Genomic DNA, 15676 nt, shown 5'->3' on the forward strand with positions numbered 1-15676 from the left:
ACAACAAAAAGAAAGCAAATGGAAAAGATGGGAAAAGGTGAACAATTGTGCCTTGCTTTGAATGAGAAATTTCTTTGAACAACTGAAATGAAAAAGAAAAATGTAACTAGATGCCAGCACTGTCTCCTAGAATATAAAAGAAGCTGCCTCAGAGGGAGAAACAAAATATCCAGGCTTTTTTTTTTTCCAAACATGCTTGAAGATGAACAATGAACAAGTCCCTTTAAAGTCCATCCTCCAGGGCTGGAGAGATGGCTCAGAGGTTAAGAGCACTGACTGCTCTTCCAGAGGTCCTGAGTCAAATCCCAGCAACCACATGGTGGCTCATAACCATCTGTAATGAGATCAGATGCCCTCTTCTGGTGTGTCTGAAGACAGTGACAGTGTACTCACAAACATGAAATAAATAAATAAATCTTTAAAAAAAAAACAAAACAGTCCACCCTCCAATGATATGGGTGGGAAAATGTCTTTACTTCCATCAGACTTAATAGTTCAAACAAACAGACCCCACAAGCAGGGGGCAAAGAAATGAATACCAGTGATAGTTGAATTAATAAAATCTTGAGCAAAAACTAAAGGGACTTATTTTTAAATTTTTCTGATTACTATTAGCATTTTAAACCTTTAAAAACAGAAACTACTAACCCAGGACTTTTCAAGAGAAAGGAGTCTTCACTGCAGAACTTCTGTTCCTTCCTTAGACCAGCCCTGAGGACCTACGTCATTACCTGCTCTATGGACCTCCTAGGACATCCTTCTCCATCATCCCCACTCTTCTCAAATACACACTGAAGAGTTCTTTCCTGGTTTCTACATTAATCTAAGTGTTTCTTTAGAAAATTAACCAGTATTTTAGTATAATGATCTTCTCTAGACCATGAATTCCCACCGCAGGCCAAGACTTATGTCTCCAGTTCATAATTTTCAAACTTAAGACTTCTAAAAGTACTCTACAAAGTTTGCTGAATAAGGAAAGAAGCTAAACAAAACAGAACATGACCTTTATGGGAAGAAAATCTTTTATCAGTATAAAAGCTCCCAACATTTCATGTCTTCAATTCTGTTCCTTTCTCTTTTAGAAATGTCCCATCAGCCACTGGTTCAAACCGAATAAAACTGTATAATCTCCACTTTGGCTTGCAATAGCTTCTAATGACGTACAGGGAGTTAGGTCTGAAGGATCTAGAACATAGTTCAGACTTTCAAAAGCTTGTACTGAGAAGCCAAGATACAGGATAAAGTCTGAAATGCTTGCTTTTACATTTAAAAGGAAAAGGCAACAGGGAAAAAGCTCCACATTTTAAAAGACCCAAACAGTGACAGGATGAAGTAAGTAACTTCATCCACTTCTGATACTCAACAGTCACAACAATAACAACACAACAACAACAACTGGCATCCCCCACTTTACAGCCCTCAACTACAGGGGAGAGTCACTGGCCTGAAACCTTTCTCTAATGTTTGTTTTCCAAACCACTTTGCATAATTATCTGCTTAAAGGGCCCTGAAGTAAATCTTTGAATAAGAAAGTATTTTTCTTCATTAGTTTAAAAAAATTCAAAACAACAACACAGTTTAAGCTCATTACCATAGGAAAAAAATGCCACAATCCATGTTTTATAAGCCATCTTTGGTTATCATGTTACCTTGGTTAGAGTCCCCTGGGTCTTCTATATGAGCAATGACTTTGCTGAGATAAATGTCCTTCTGTTTTTCTAGATCTGATTGTGAAAACATCCTTGAATAAAGCAAAGAAGGAAAAAAGCATCCATTAGAACCATGACTATTAGTGCTTTGTAGAAACAACACATATTAAAAACAGGTAAAACATTCAACTTTCAGAGGCAAACTCTCTTTTAAGATCCAGTGAGAGAAAGGACAAAGTTAGTTATAGTACAAAACCGAAATCAAGTATAGAGCTTAGAAGGGGAAAAAAAACCCTCTGCTAACAAAGATAGCAGAAGGTAAAAATGAAGGAGCTCCTAGAGAAAGAAAAGGGTTGTTGAATAATTCAAGTTTAGCAAACTTCATTGAGCCACACAGAAAATGGTGAATAGGGGTTGGGGATTTAGCTCAGTGTAGCAAGCGCAAGACCCTGGGTTCGGTCCTCAGCTCTGTTAAAAAAAAAAAAAAAAGACAAAATAACAAAAAGACCAAAAACAACAACAACAACAACAACAAAAAAGAAAACAGTGAATAAGGTTAAGACTGGGGAAAAATCCTTCCAGCTAAATCTAGCAATTTAGGGCAATCATGCATGACCCTGGCAAAAGCAATTTCTTAGTCCTTGCTCATAATGATAGTTCTGTATGGAAAGAGTCACTGGATAAAAATATTGACATTGTAATTTATTAGTGTTCCAAGCAGCCTGATTTGTGAGTTTTGGTATAATTTCACTCTAAGGAATTCACTAAGTGGGGCTGGAGAGATGGATCAGCAGTTAACAGTGCTGGTTGCTCTTCTACAAAACCTGGGGTTCAATTCCCATTACCCACATAGCAGTTCACAACTGCAACTCCACTCCCAGAGGATCTGACTGGCTTCTTGGCTTCTGTGGACACATGGCACACAAATATAAATATAGGTAAAACACCTACACATGTGAAACAAAAATAAAAATCTCAAAAAAAAGGGAAAAAATTGATGAAGCTTCCCTTAATTATGTAGAAAAAGAAAACAGGCTGGAGAGATGGCTCAGTGGTTAAGAGCACTGACTGCTCTTCTGAAGGTCCTGAGTTCAAATCCCAGCAACCACAGGGTGGCTCACAACCATCTGTAATGAGATCTGATGCCCTCTTCTGGTGTGTCTGAAGACAGCTACAGTGTACTTATAAATAAATCTTAAAAAAAAAAAAAAAGCAGAACCCACAAAACTAAAGTTTAATGACAAATAATCTTATTTGTCATTTTTAAATGTTTAAATAAAAATAAATATACCATAAGTATATAATTAAAATATTTTTTTCAATTTTATTGTAATTAAATCAATCTGATTCAACCTATAAGTAGCTTTTCCAGTGCACTCTACTAAAATGCCCCATGTATAGATACTGCCATCTCCTGGCAACAAGAAAGTAACCTAAAAAGATGGCCTCAACTACAACCCTAACTAGTATTTATCCCCAGTAGTGCAAGAGGAGAGAAAACTAAATAAATATCTGAACAATTTTAACCATATTTTGTTAAAATTCTTACTTGCTATCAAATATGTGAGTCCTTATACGTGGAAATTTTGTGTTTATACAGTGTTTAACTAGTCTGTCTTTCAAAATAACCTTGCAAGGCTGTGGAGAAGGCACTGTTAGTTTAATTTTACTGACACCAAAATTGAAGGAAGAGAATGATTTGCTTGAGATCACACAAACAGGTCAGAATTTCAAGTTTGCTTAGTCCTCCTGTAGGATTTCACACCCTACCCCCAAACATAGCAAAGAGGATCCTAGTAAAGGAAAAAGAAACGAAGGAACCACCCGAGGCCAGCGCAGCTCACGTCCGTTACCTGGTTCTGGTTTGGAGAACGGGGATGACTTTGCCTAGTCTTCTCTCACCTCTTGCCTCCCCAGAATCCTTGTCAAAGGCATGCTGATTTGTTGTTGTTGTTGTTGTTGTTGTTGTTGTTGTTTTCCAGAGCAGAAGGCAGGAATAGGACAGATAATTACTAGTTATATTTTTTATAATTTGCAGATGTATCATTCAGCTGTAAAAAAATCTCGATCTCTATGAGAATATAATTTTTTTTCCGGGGTGGGGTGGGGTGGGGTGAGGGTGTGGGGGGGATTGAGACAGGGTTTCTCTGTGTAGCCCTGGCTGTCTTAGAACTCCCTCTGTAGACCAGGCTGGCCTCAAACTCAGAGAGAGCCCCCTGCCTCTGCCTCCTGAATGCTGGGACTGGAAGCATGTGCCACCATTGTCTAGGGAAAGGTTTTTGGTTTTTGTTTTTTGTTTTAATAAATGATTATCTTTAAATACTATGTATCATACACTATGGTAGCATTTAAAATAAAACAGCAATTATACTTTTTAAAAAGGGAAAAAATTTTCTGAAGATGGGATTATTTTATACAATATTCATTTAAGAGACAGGGAATCAAGCTCAGAAGCTAAATAGAGTCTAGAAATATAGCTTACTTCCCTAATAATATGTGTGAGACCCTGGTTTGGATCTCCAGCATTGAAAAGATAACCACACATAGAGAAGTTAAAAAGCCTGGGCTAGATATAGTGACTTGTGTTTGTAATCCCAGCACTTAGGAAGCAGAGGCATGATTGCTGAAAGATCTAGGCCAATCAGGCTTATAGATTGAATTCCAGATGAGCCACGTACCAGACACTATAAATACATTATTTCATATATTCTTGCTTTAATATGAAGCAACATTTACTCAATTTATAGTTAAGAATTGTCAGGTGGATGGGTACAGCTTAGCAGTACAGGATATGACTAGCATGTACAATGCACTAAGCTTAGTCCTTATTATCAAAAAAAGAAAGAAGTTTGCTGGGTGTAGTGGTGACACTTGACTTTAATTCCAGCACTCAGGAGGTTGAGGCAGGTGGATCTCTGAGTTTGAGGCCAGCCTGGTCTACAGAGTGAGTTCTAGGACAGCAGGGTCTACACAGAAAAACTCTATCTGGGAAAAAAAAATCCAAAAACACAAATCAAAAGATAAAAGAAAAAGAAGTTTGAAGAAATATCAAAGGTTAAAAAAACTAAAGTAAAGGTGTCAATCAGGATTCAAACCCTAATTCATTTGAATAAAAGTTCTGCTAACCTCAAACAAAATTATCATTGTGGTATACGATGTCCACAGGGGAGGTTTCATATATTTACTTTTTTAAAAAGAATTTATTAGCCGGGCGGTGGTGGCCTGTAATCCCAGCACTCTGGGAGGGAGAGGCAGGTGGATTTCTGAGTTCGAGGCCAGTCTGGTCTACATAGTGAGTTCCAGGACAGCCAGGGCTATATAGAGAAACCCTGTCTCGAAAAAACCAAATCCAAAAAAACCAAAAAAAAAAAAAAAAAAAAAAAAAAAAAAAAAAAATTAAAAAAAAAAGAATGCATTTATTTTATGTACATGAGCACACTGTTACTATCTTCAGACACATCAGAAGAGCATTGGATCCCATTACAGATGGTTGTGAGCCATGTGGTTGCTGGGAATTAAATTCTAGACCTCTGGAAAAGCAGTCAGTGCTCTTAATCACTGAGCCATCTCTCCAACCAGTTTTATACAGTACATAGGAACTCCAAAATAACTGCATTTCTACTATGTCTTGAAAAAATGTACTTACTCTGTTTGATGAACTGGACACAACTGGAATTCTCACTTCACAACCTGATTTATGTGATCCACTATTTTTCCTGTTGGATACCTCTGAATGGTTGGAGATCTGAGAGAACACAGGAGTAGGTTTCTTACTTTCAGGTATATTTTTATCAGAGGCAGTTTGTTCGATGTTTGAAGGAGAAGGAAGCAGGGGCCCATCCCAAGCAGAGTTACTGGGACTGACCCCTTCAGGTTCAGTGTAACGTTTACTCTCATTAGGATGAAGATCATCTTCTTTCGTCTGTTCCCGAAGGGAGGCAGGTTTTTCTGTTTCTTTGGAGGAATCGATCTTGTCTTTATCAAGCACAGGATCACAAACTGTTGGATTAAATGGTGCAACAACAGTTACTTTTATAAGATTCTTTTCAAGTACAAAGTGTCTGTTTAATGATTTACTAGGAGTTGGTCCATGACCAACTGATGTACTTAGTTGAGGTAGTTTGAGAACGCCAGGGGTTTCAGCTGCTGGTCCCAAGCTGTACAAAGAATTTTCTTGAGGAGTATTGGGTAGAATTTGACTTTTTCTTGCTCTATACTCATTATGCCCACCATCATCATCCTTCAAGAGCATCTCAATCTCTTCCTCCGTGAAACTGAAGTGGCCATCATCTTCTTCTCCATCAGAAAACTCCAACAAGGAGTCATCCAACTCATCTTCATCCGAGGAACCCCAAGAAAATGAGGCATTGTCTTTAGGCAGAAAAGAGGTACCAGAAGACTGTTCAGAGGGCAAGAGTGAACACGTCATATCTGGAAAAATATGAGGAAGTTTTGCTGAAGAATAAGAAATATCTTAAACCAACTCTAATCTACTATATGTATATAGGAACATTCTAGGATCTCAAATGCTGTGCTTGCACTGTGATTTGTAACTTGAGAAATAATTAATCTTACTAACATGAAAATAAATGTTTGAATAAGATACTTTTTACCTGGGTTGGTGAGACTGTTGAGACAAGCACTTACTACTAGTAAAGTATAAGCTAATTTACAATTTTGTGAAGAGCAACTTCAGCACCATCTGATCTACTGATCTCACTTCTGGACGTTTATAGACCTACCTACTACAAACGCACGTGGAAACAAATCAGTGTTATTCAGAACAATCAAATACTAGAGGCAACCTAAATGTCCACCTCTAAGAGAAATGTTCAATAAAATCATGAGACATGCATGTCAAAAACATTTTTTAACTACTTAAAAGCACATTAAAGTAGATTTATATGTTCTACCATAAAATGACTATAATATTCAAGCAAAATATATGTTCTGTGAAATGTTTTAGACATGAAGTTTATACTTTTAAAAAAGAAGCATGCATTACTTACTCTCCAGCTCTCGGTGTCAACTGGAGCCTCATGCACGCTATGCAAACCCTCACATCCCCAGGCTATTTCTTACTTTTTAATTGTAGATAGAGTTTTACTAAGATACCCAGACTAGATCTAACTTGCTCTGTAGAACAACCAGACCTTGAATTGTATTCCTCCTGCCTCAGCCTCCACAGGAGCAGGGATTCCAGGCTTGTGACCCAATTGAAACATACATACACTCATACATATATATGCACACATATAGATTTTTAAATGAAAATTAATTTTAAAAAATTAGGAGGAAAGTAGATAAATGTTGCTGGGTATAGGTGGTACATGCCTTTAATCCCAGCATTCAGGAGGTAAAAGCAAGTGAATGTTATAGGTAAGCCAGAGCTATACAGTGAAACCCTGTTTCAAAAAACAAAAATTAAAAAAAGACGTCTTGCATACTGTGTGGAGCTGTTGGAGCAATCTCTGCCTTTGCCACGAGACCAAATGGAAAAAGGTTTCAACTCCTGCTGGTTGTTCCTTTCAGGAGACGTGTCAAAGTGATTGACTCCCACCTTCCTGCAGGCACAAAGAAAATTAAAGGATCTTCTCATCACTTTCAACCCCGATAATTACAAAGTCAACTGCATTATGCTTCAAGGCGTTCTATCTATTAATTTTGATCTTGATTTTTTTTTTAAATATCAGCAAGTTGGATTATTTTCAGTGAAGAACACCAAAGAAAAATCTTTAGAGGAAAAAAATTATGCAACTAAGACCTGGTTTAGTTCCTCCTAACAACTGGCACTTTCTTGTGACTACTGTCTGCTTCAGTTGGGTAAATATGGCCTAGGAGTCCTAAGACCTAAGATCTGGCTCTGTCACCAACAAATACTAACCATTTAGTCACTTAACCATTTGGACTCATTCCTTGTAAGATAGAAAAAGGTTGGAAAAGGAGGAAAAGGCCATGTCAAAGATCTTTCCAAGTTTTAAAAATTATAACCACTCCAAAAACCAATCAGGCCTCTTTCTCATTTTCAATATATATAAAATACAAAGAAAAAAGTCAGCAAAGATATAAATACAAAAATTGCTTATTATCAATTATAGAGTCAAGTGTCAGCATCATTCAGCTTTTTCTACATGAATGTTTACTTGTATAATTAAAACCTAGTGTGGTGGTTAGGGTTGTGGCTGAGTAGTGTTTGCTTAGCATACATAGTGGGCTGGGATTATTGGCACACACCACTATACCTACTTTATGTGGTACTGGGGATCCAGTAGAGGGCTTTGTTCATGCTAGGCAAGTGCTTGTTTTTTGAGGTGGAGTCTTATATAGTTCAGGCTGGCATCCACATCACTATGTAGTGGAATGAACTCCTGATCCTCCTCTACCCCCAAGTGCTAGGATTATAGGAATGCACCTCTTCACTAGACTTCCTTTATAGCTGGTTTTTCTGTGAACCCCTGGCTGTCCTGGAACTTGATCTGTAGACCAGGCTTGTCTGGAACTCAGAGATCTCCCTGCCAGTCTCTGCCTCCTAAATGCTGGGATTAAAATCTTGAGCCACCACCAGCTTCCACCCAGCCCTTTTTGGCTTTTCTTTTTTCTTTGTTTGTTTTTTCAAGACAGGGTTTCTATGTATAGCCCTGGCTGTCCTAGAACTCACTCTGTAGACCAGGCTGTCCTCGAGCTCAGAAATACGCCTGCCTCTGCCTCCCAAGTGCTGGGATTAAAGGCGTGCACCACCACGCCCCGGCTCCTTTTTGGCTTTTCAAGACAGTTTCTTTGTGTAGCCCTGACAGCCCAGTCTTTGATTTTGTACACCTGGCCTGGAACTCAAAGATCCACCTGCCTCTGCTATTTACAGCTTTTTAAACTAAAATTCCCTTCATTTTACCACCTCTCATACCACACTTTTTCAGTAACTTTCAGCATAAATTCAGACATTCCTTCAACAATAATTTTCCGAGCTACAACCATCAAACAACTTAAAAGTAAGCTACTTACTTTGTCTTGATTTTTAAGAAATAAAGATATGATTCCCAATCTCCAAGAACATATAATTCTTTAGGTTTTTTGGGGGGGTTGGGTTTTTTGGGGTGAGGTTCAAAACAGGATTTCTCTGTATAGCCTTGGCTGTCCTGGAACTTGCTCTATAGACCAGGCTGAGCTCATACTCAGAGATCCATATACCTCTGCCTCCTAAATGCTGGGATTAAAGGCATGCTCCATTATGTATGGCATTATGTTAGCAAGAAAACATCAAATATCAAGGTCTAATATGAGAGAATACAAAATGGTATAGACAATAAAGCACTAAAAAGAAAGGAGGAGAAAATACAACATTCTATACTTAGAGGGGATCTAGTTAACTCTGGAGTGTGATGGGCCAGGCATAGTGGTACATGCTTTTAATGCTAGTGCTCCGGAAGAGGCAGACAATCTCTGAGTTCAAGGTCAGCTGATCTGCAGAGAGAGACAAAGCTATACAGTCTCAAAACATACTCTATTTACCCTGTATTTTTTTTTTTTGTTTTTTTTTTGTTTTTTTTTTTTGAGTCAGGGTTTCTCTGTGTAGTCCTGGCTGTCCTGGAACTCACTCTGTAGACCAGGCTGGCCTCGAACTCAGAAATACGCCTGCCTCTGCCTCCCAAGTGCTGGGATTACAGGCATGCGCCACCACGCCCGACTTTTTTTTTTTTTTTTTTTTTTTGATAGCAGTGATGGCTCTTACTTTTAGAAAAATGCAGGTTTTATTTTTTGTCTTTTAACTTGCCTCCAAGGTCATTTAGTAAATGGCAAAATCAGAATCCAAAACCTAGGCCTTCTATATTCAGTATGCTTGCTAATATACTATGGAGTATGTAGATGCTAAAGACAGATTTTATTACTTGGAAAAATAATTTAACCTACCCTAAAATACATCAAAAGCTGTCCTAGGTCTCACAGGTGTTAGCCATCATCCAGAGACACAAAATTGACTCTTTGGAGCTCCTCTCATAATGTTCCAAGTGGCAAAAGCATAAAAAAATATATTCATATACACAAAAGACAGATATATTTTAACTCATACAAATCATTCTCTTTGCAACTCTAGTTCCTGAATTTCAAAAATTCTTTTTACTGGGCTGGAGAGATGGCTCAGCGGGTAAGAGCACTGACTGCTCTTCCAAAGGTCCTGAGTTCAACTCCCAGCAACCACATGGTGGCTTACAACCATTTGTAATGGGATCTGACCCCTTCTTCTGGGGTGTCTAAGGACAGCTACACTGTACTTACATATAATAAAAAATAAATTTAAAAAAATTCTTTTTATTAATTAAACTTAAAACACAAAAGTAACCCTGGCATGGTGGTATTATGCCTTTAATCAGAGTACTCAGGAAGCAAAGTTAGATGGCCTACATTGTCAGTTCCAGGCCAGCCTGGGCAACAGAGTGAGACTCTGTCTCAAAGAGCAAACCACAACAACAAAAATTAAGTTATAAAGCCAGTGTCAAAGATATACCAAATATGGCAGCTGGAGAGATGGATCAGCAGTTAAGAGCACTGACTGTTCTTCCGAAGGTTTTGAGTTCAATTCCTAGCAACCACATGGTTGCTCACAACCATCCATAATGAGATCTGATGCCCTTTTCTAGGGTGTCTGAAGACAGCTACAGTGTAGTTGAATATAATAAATAAATCTTTAAAAAAAAATATACCAAATACACCCTAAGTCTCAAATATTCTCCACCTAAAAAGTACGAAACCTCCCAGCCCAGTAGTCTCATGAGGCACTTAGTTCCCTAGCTATGGTTATTTCATTCCACTTACATCCATCTCAGCAGAAGAGCCTTAAAGGCTAAACTGGCAAGAAACTTCCTCAGACCCAATTTTGTATGATTTACTTAGTGAACCATTTAACCATATTGTCATTAAACTAATTTAGGACCAGACTGGATGGATAACTGAAATATCAGGTAAATTCTTCAAATTAATGGCCCATGAAGTAGCTTGTATTACTGGGCTAAAATTCAAAGACCTCGGCAATTTATTTGAAGTCTCTGAACTTTGATATAAATGAGAACTTATCTGACAAAGGTATGACATAATGGTGCTCACCTATCTGTATTTCCAGAATGTTGTTGGGGGAGACAAGAGGATGAGGAGTTCAAGGCTACCTGAGGCTCCATCTCAAATTCCAAACTGTATGGGCTACACATGGCAAAGGAGGGAGAGAAAGGGGGGTGTCGGACATAAAGTCAACTTGAATTTTCGAGGGAAGCCTTCAATAAAACTGAAATTCTTGCAAGACATGGAAGCATTCACCTTTAAAGCCAGCACTTATGAGACAGACACAGGTGGATCCCTGAGTTCCAGGCCAGCCTGGTCTACACTGCAAGTTCCAGGTTAGTGGTACATAATGAGACTCCGTCTCAAAAAAATTCGTAATCACCAAAGTCATACTAAGCATCCTGAAGCTCTGAAGTGGAGTTTCACAATTAACTCTCTCCCATACTGCCATCGCCTGCCATTCTTGGCACTTGCCTGGGAAATGTTTCAAACATGGAACTTCTTTATTTTTCAGGGATGACTATTTTCTTATTTCCAAATTCTCTTAATTCTGTTCCACATCTGTGTGACCCTATTCTGTCCTTCCACTTCCCTCACCTGTCCACCCCCTTCCTCACAGTTTAGTGTACCACCTCCTCTCTGTTCTCTAACCTCCTGGTTGCAACCTCTGAAACTGGTTCCCCCATCTATTTTTATCTTACCTCAAGAAACCTATTACCTCCGTGCACAAAGCCTCATTCTATTCAGGACACAGTAAAACGCCAATGCCAAATGTATACTACACATCCTCGTTCAAGGCTCTAAAACCAAAACCACTACTCAACTGGGTCTGATATGCAGGGCCAAAAACAAGGATCATTTTGCAGGAGGGAACTTCTCATTGGCCTTTTGATTTCCAACCTCTCCTAAACACAATGCATGTGAAGCAAACAGCATACACCAAAAAGGGCTGTATCATTAAAATGAACCCCTCCCAAAAAAAATTTTTTTTCAAACAATGGGAACTGACATTATCAGAAAGAATTCTGCAACTCCCTCTGTGCTAACTGCACACACTGTAAAATGGAAAGACAAGCCGTCTGGAAATCTCTGTTTTAGGTAACAATTCCCCCGGACTAGGGAGCCAAGAATCCCCACACAGGCCAAGGCAGCAGATTTTTCTAAACGGAAGCAACAGGTTTCTTCTAGAAGAATAGTCTATTAACGCCTGGGGCTCCTAACAACCACGGGGGTGGGGGGTAAAAAAACGAGGGCAGCCGGTGAACTACGTCCTCATTTGGTGGCCCTCTTCAGGGCTCATCCAGATGTCTGTAGCATTCCCTGCGGCCCTGGATGGACACCAGCAAGGGTGGCCCAGGGATGCCTTTCAGGGACACTGCCCGTCGCGCCGCGCCGCGCCCAGGGCCTTTAAAGGCACGTCCCTCCTCCCACTCGGGAGAGCGAGTTCTCGCCTCCCCGCGGGGATAGGGGAGAAGCGCGTGTTCCCTCCGCGCCCCTCCCCCCAGGGGCGACCCAGGTCCCCGCCGGCTCCGCCAGTGCACCCAACCTCAGGGGACAGACGCCGACAGCCACACCTCAGCGGGCTGCGGCCCGCGGTCGCCCTCTCCCGCCACGACGCACCGCGGGAAGCCCGCCATCCCCGCTCTCCCTAGCAACAACCTCCCGAGGGGAAGGCACTGGGAGAGCAAGACCCCCTTCCCCCACTGGCAGGGCCGGCGGACGTCGCACGCGGCCCGAGGACCTGACAGCTCCCTTTTCCTCAGCAGGATGAGGGGCGTCACTCGCCCACTGATGTGGAGGTGGGGGGCAGGGACAACCTCCCCGCCCGCCATCACCTCTGGAGCGAGAATCAGCCCTTCCCTCAGCGAGACGAGCTTCCCTACTCCTCACGGGGGCAGACGATGTACGCGGCCCTGTGGAGAAGCAACAGGCGCCCCCGACCCTTTGCCTAGACGACGGACGCCGACCCTGCGTCCCTCCCGCTCTTCACCTCCGGAAGCCGGGCCAAAGCCTGGGCGAGCCGCAACACCTCACTCCGCCCCCTGCGCCATTTTATCGCCCCCTTCACGACCTCCCCCACCCCGAGGCAGCGGGGCCAACACCAGGGGGAGGGCAAGCAAACAGTGATTGGCAGGAAACCGCCCCGCCCCTGAGAGGGATGCGTCATGGGTGGCCTTCCTAACTCCGCCCCCTAGCTCCACCTACAGTTTTGATGGCCCCGCCCCTTCCTGTTTCATCGATTCTTTCGACTCTCTTCTGCACCTGACTTGAGGCTGTTTCGGAGAAATGGGGTGGGGGGGGCGGGAGTAATCCAGGCCTAACAAGCGGAGCTACGAGTTCAGCTGATGCAACCTGACGGGACAAGCGTGACAGTTCCCGGCACGCGGAGAAGGCGGCGAACGAGGAAAGGGCGCGGGTGCCGGCTGAGCGCGGGAAACAGAGAAAGCGGAGCCATGGGGGATGCTCCAAGCCCTGAGGAGAAGCTGCACCTTATCACCCGGAACCTGCAGGTCGGGCCTTGGGGTTGGGATGCGCCGTTGGGTACCGAGGACTTGAAATCCCGTGATTCCCCATACCAATCCCTAAATGTGTGGGGCCGCGGTCTCCGCGCCTGGGCAGCTCTAAGGCCCTCTCTGCTAGTTGATCAGTAAGTCAGTCAAGCAGCCATTCTCAGGGTGCAAAAGAAACTAAACGGGTTCACCCTTTGTGTGCACGTATCTTGTGCTGTAGTCATTCTGGGGCTGGGAACCTCATTCCACCCATCCTATTATATGCCGGGAGCACTGCTAGGCTCTAGGGAATCAGGGCCATGTCCTCCCAGGGCTCTTGCGGAGAGAACCGGAAATTTAAAAGGACCTATAACCCAAACCCCGTAGATAAAATAAAGCAAGTACTGAAAGTTCCTAGGACTGGAGTTCTGAAAAGAAATGGGAGCGAGCTGGCCGAAGAGATGGCTCTGAGATTGAAAGTATGTACTGCTCTTGCAGAAGACCCGGTTTCAGTTCCCAGCACCCTTGTCAGGCTGCTCGGCACGGCCTGTATCAGGGGACCTGACGTCCTCTTCGGGCGTGTGTGTGTGTGTGTGTGTGTGTGTGTACACGCGCGAGCTGAGAACTGCATTTTAGACAGAGGTGAGACCCAAAGGGAGCAAGAATATTGTGGTTCAGAGAGAAGGCTGGGCTGAGTTCCGTGGTAAAGCACGTGTGAGGCCCTGGATTCAGACTTTGGAGTCCTCACACACCCTTTCTCCAAGGAGACTGATTTACTTGGAGTAGAGCGATCACAGTGCTACTCAGCCACCACAGTGTTCATTACCTCACCTTCCTTTCTTCTCAGAGCCATCTCTTTGGCCAGCCCTCTAGTTTCCCATTTCAGAACTCCAGTCGTAGGAACTTTCTGAGAAAGGCCTTCCTTGAGCATTAAAAAAACAAAAAACAAAACAAAACCCCTCCCTGTTAGCTGGTGGTGGCGCACGCCTTTAGTGCCAGTACTTGGGAGGCAGAGGCAGGCGGATTTCTGAGCTCAAGGCCAGCCTGGTCTACAGAGTGAGTTCCAGGACAGTGAGGGTTATACAGAGAAATCCTGTCTCGAAAAAACAACAAAAAACTCCCTGCCAATAGACCTGTCTCCATCCCTTCCTGCCGGTGCCTCTGATGTTCCCCCACAGGACCTATCTTTGCCATTTGACTTGTTCTTTTAGGAGAGGCAGGTAGGGGCCAAGTCATGAGGGGCTTGTAAACTTTGTTTTACAAGCCAAATAAAGACAGGACTAGAATTAAGCTAATTTTTTTTTTTTTTTAATTTACCTATCCTGGGTGTGGTGATACATGCTGCCTGTAATCTCAGTACCTGAGAGTCAGAGACAGGGGTAGAGCTACAACCTGGAGGCCAGCCCCATTTACATAATGAGTTCCTGGCTAGGTAGGTTTTATACAGAGACCCTGTCTCTAAGAACATTCACCTCTTTGAAGGGTACATTTTAGTCAATTCTTGTATATCCACGAGATTAAACTCTAGAATGTTTTTATTCCCAACTCCCCCCTACCCCAGGGAAATGTGAACCGACTTGAGCACACGCCTGTAATCCCAGCTTGTAGGAAGTGGAAGCAGAAGATGCAGAATTTAAGGCCATGCAGCTGAGTTCAAGGTCATCACAGGCTAAACTAGACCCGCAGTGAAAAAAAAGGAAAGGTGGTGGTGGCAATGCATGCCTGTAATCCCAGCACTTGGGAGGCAGAGGCAGGCAGATTTCTGAGTTCGAGGCCAGCCTGGTCCACAGAGTGAGTTCCAGGACAGCCAGGGCTACACAGAGAAACCCTGTCTCAAAAAAAACAAAGAAAAAAGAAAAAAAAGGAAAGCCTTGTACCATAGGCTACACTCCTGCTTACTCACCTCCCCCAGTACTGATCTACTTTTGGTCCCTAGGTGGATACTGTGGATACTGCTCCTGGGCAGTTCTGGAGTCAGATAAGATGTGCCCCTTGGTGTCCTTCTTTCACAGAATAGTGTTACACATGCTATTGATTTTTTGTTTGTTTTGGTTTGGTTTTGGTTTTATCGAGACAGGGTTTCTCTGTGTAACCCTGGCTGTCCTGGAACTCACTCTGTAGACTAGGATGTCCTCGAACTCAGAAATCCGTCTGCCTCTGCCTCCCAGAGTGCTGGGATTACAGGCGTGCGCCACCACTGCCCGGCATGCTATTGATTTTGATGTCTGTGATTTTGTTTCTCACAGAATTTCATTCCTCATATTTTCTTTCTCCCTCCCTCCCCAGCTTGCCTCCCCTCCCCCATCACCCTTCTCTCCTTTTCCCTGCGCTCTCCTCACTTCACTGCCTTTTACTTCCCTTTCCAGTCCCCCCACCTCAGCCGGGCAATGGTAGTAATCCCAGCACTTGGGAGGCAGAGGCAGGCAGATTTCTGAGTTCGAGGACAGCCTGGTCTACAGAGTGAGTTCCAGGACAGCCAGGGCTACACAG

At 42.6% G+C, this 15676-nt stretch overlaps 2 protein-coding genes across 13 annotated transcripts in view; one reads left to right on the forward strand and one right to left on the reverse strand.

Moving 5' to 3' along the window:
* S100pbp (S100P binding protein) overlaps positions 1 to 12788 on the reverse strand; it is a 45197-nt gene extending 32409 nt beyond the window's left edge. Inside the window, exons 1-7 of one of the 12 annotated variants that reach the window (XM_052177451.1) lie at positions 12688 to 12779; positions 7097 to 7213; positions 5880 to 6080; positions 5515 to 5648; positions 5296 to 5394; positions 3503 to 3585; positions 1650 to 1741 (exon numbers count right to left, since the gene is read on the reverse strand). In XM_052177451.1, the coding sequence (XP_052033411.1) occupies positions 1650 to 1741; positions 3503 to 3585; positions 5296 to 5394; positions 5515 to 5648; positions 5880 to 6078 (607 nt within the window). In that variant the 5' untranslated portion in view covers positions 6079 to 6080; positions 7097 to 7213; positions 12688 to 12779. The other 11 variants (XM_052177450.1, XM_052177447.1, XM_052177448.1 and 8 more) reach the window with 11 other exon arrangements.
* A 211-nt stretch (positions 12789 to 12999) lies between these two features.
* Positions 13000 to 15676, forward strand: part of Yars1 (tyrosyl-tRNA synthetase 1) — a 29867-nt gene continuing 27190 nt past the window's right edge. Inside the window, exon 1 of the mRNA XM_052177439.1 lies at positions 13000 to 13207. Coding sequence (XP_052033399.1) covers positions 13043 to 13207 — 165 coding nt within the window. The 5' untranslated portion in view covers positions 13000 to 13042. The remainder of the gene's footprint in view (positions 13208 to 15676) is intronic.

Source organism: Apodemus sylvaticus, chromosome 3, assembly GCF_947179515.1.
Source record: "Apodemus sylvaticus chromosome 3, mApoSyl1.1, whole genome shotgun sequence".
In the NCBI taxonomy this organism is placed as follows: domain Eukaryota; kingdom Metazoa; phylum Chordata; class Mammalia; order Rodentia; family Muridae; genus Apodemus; species Apodemus sylvaticus.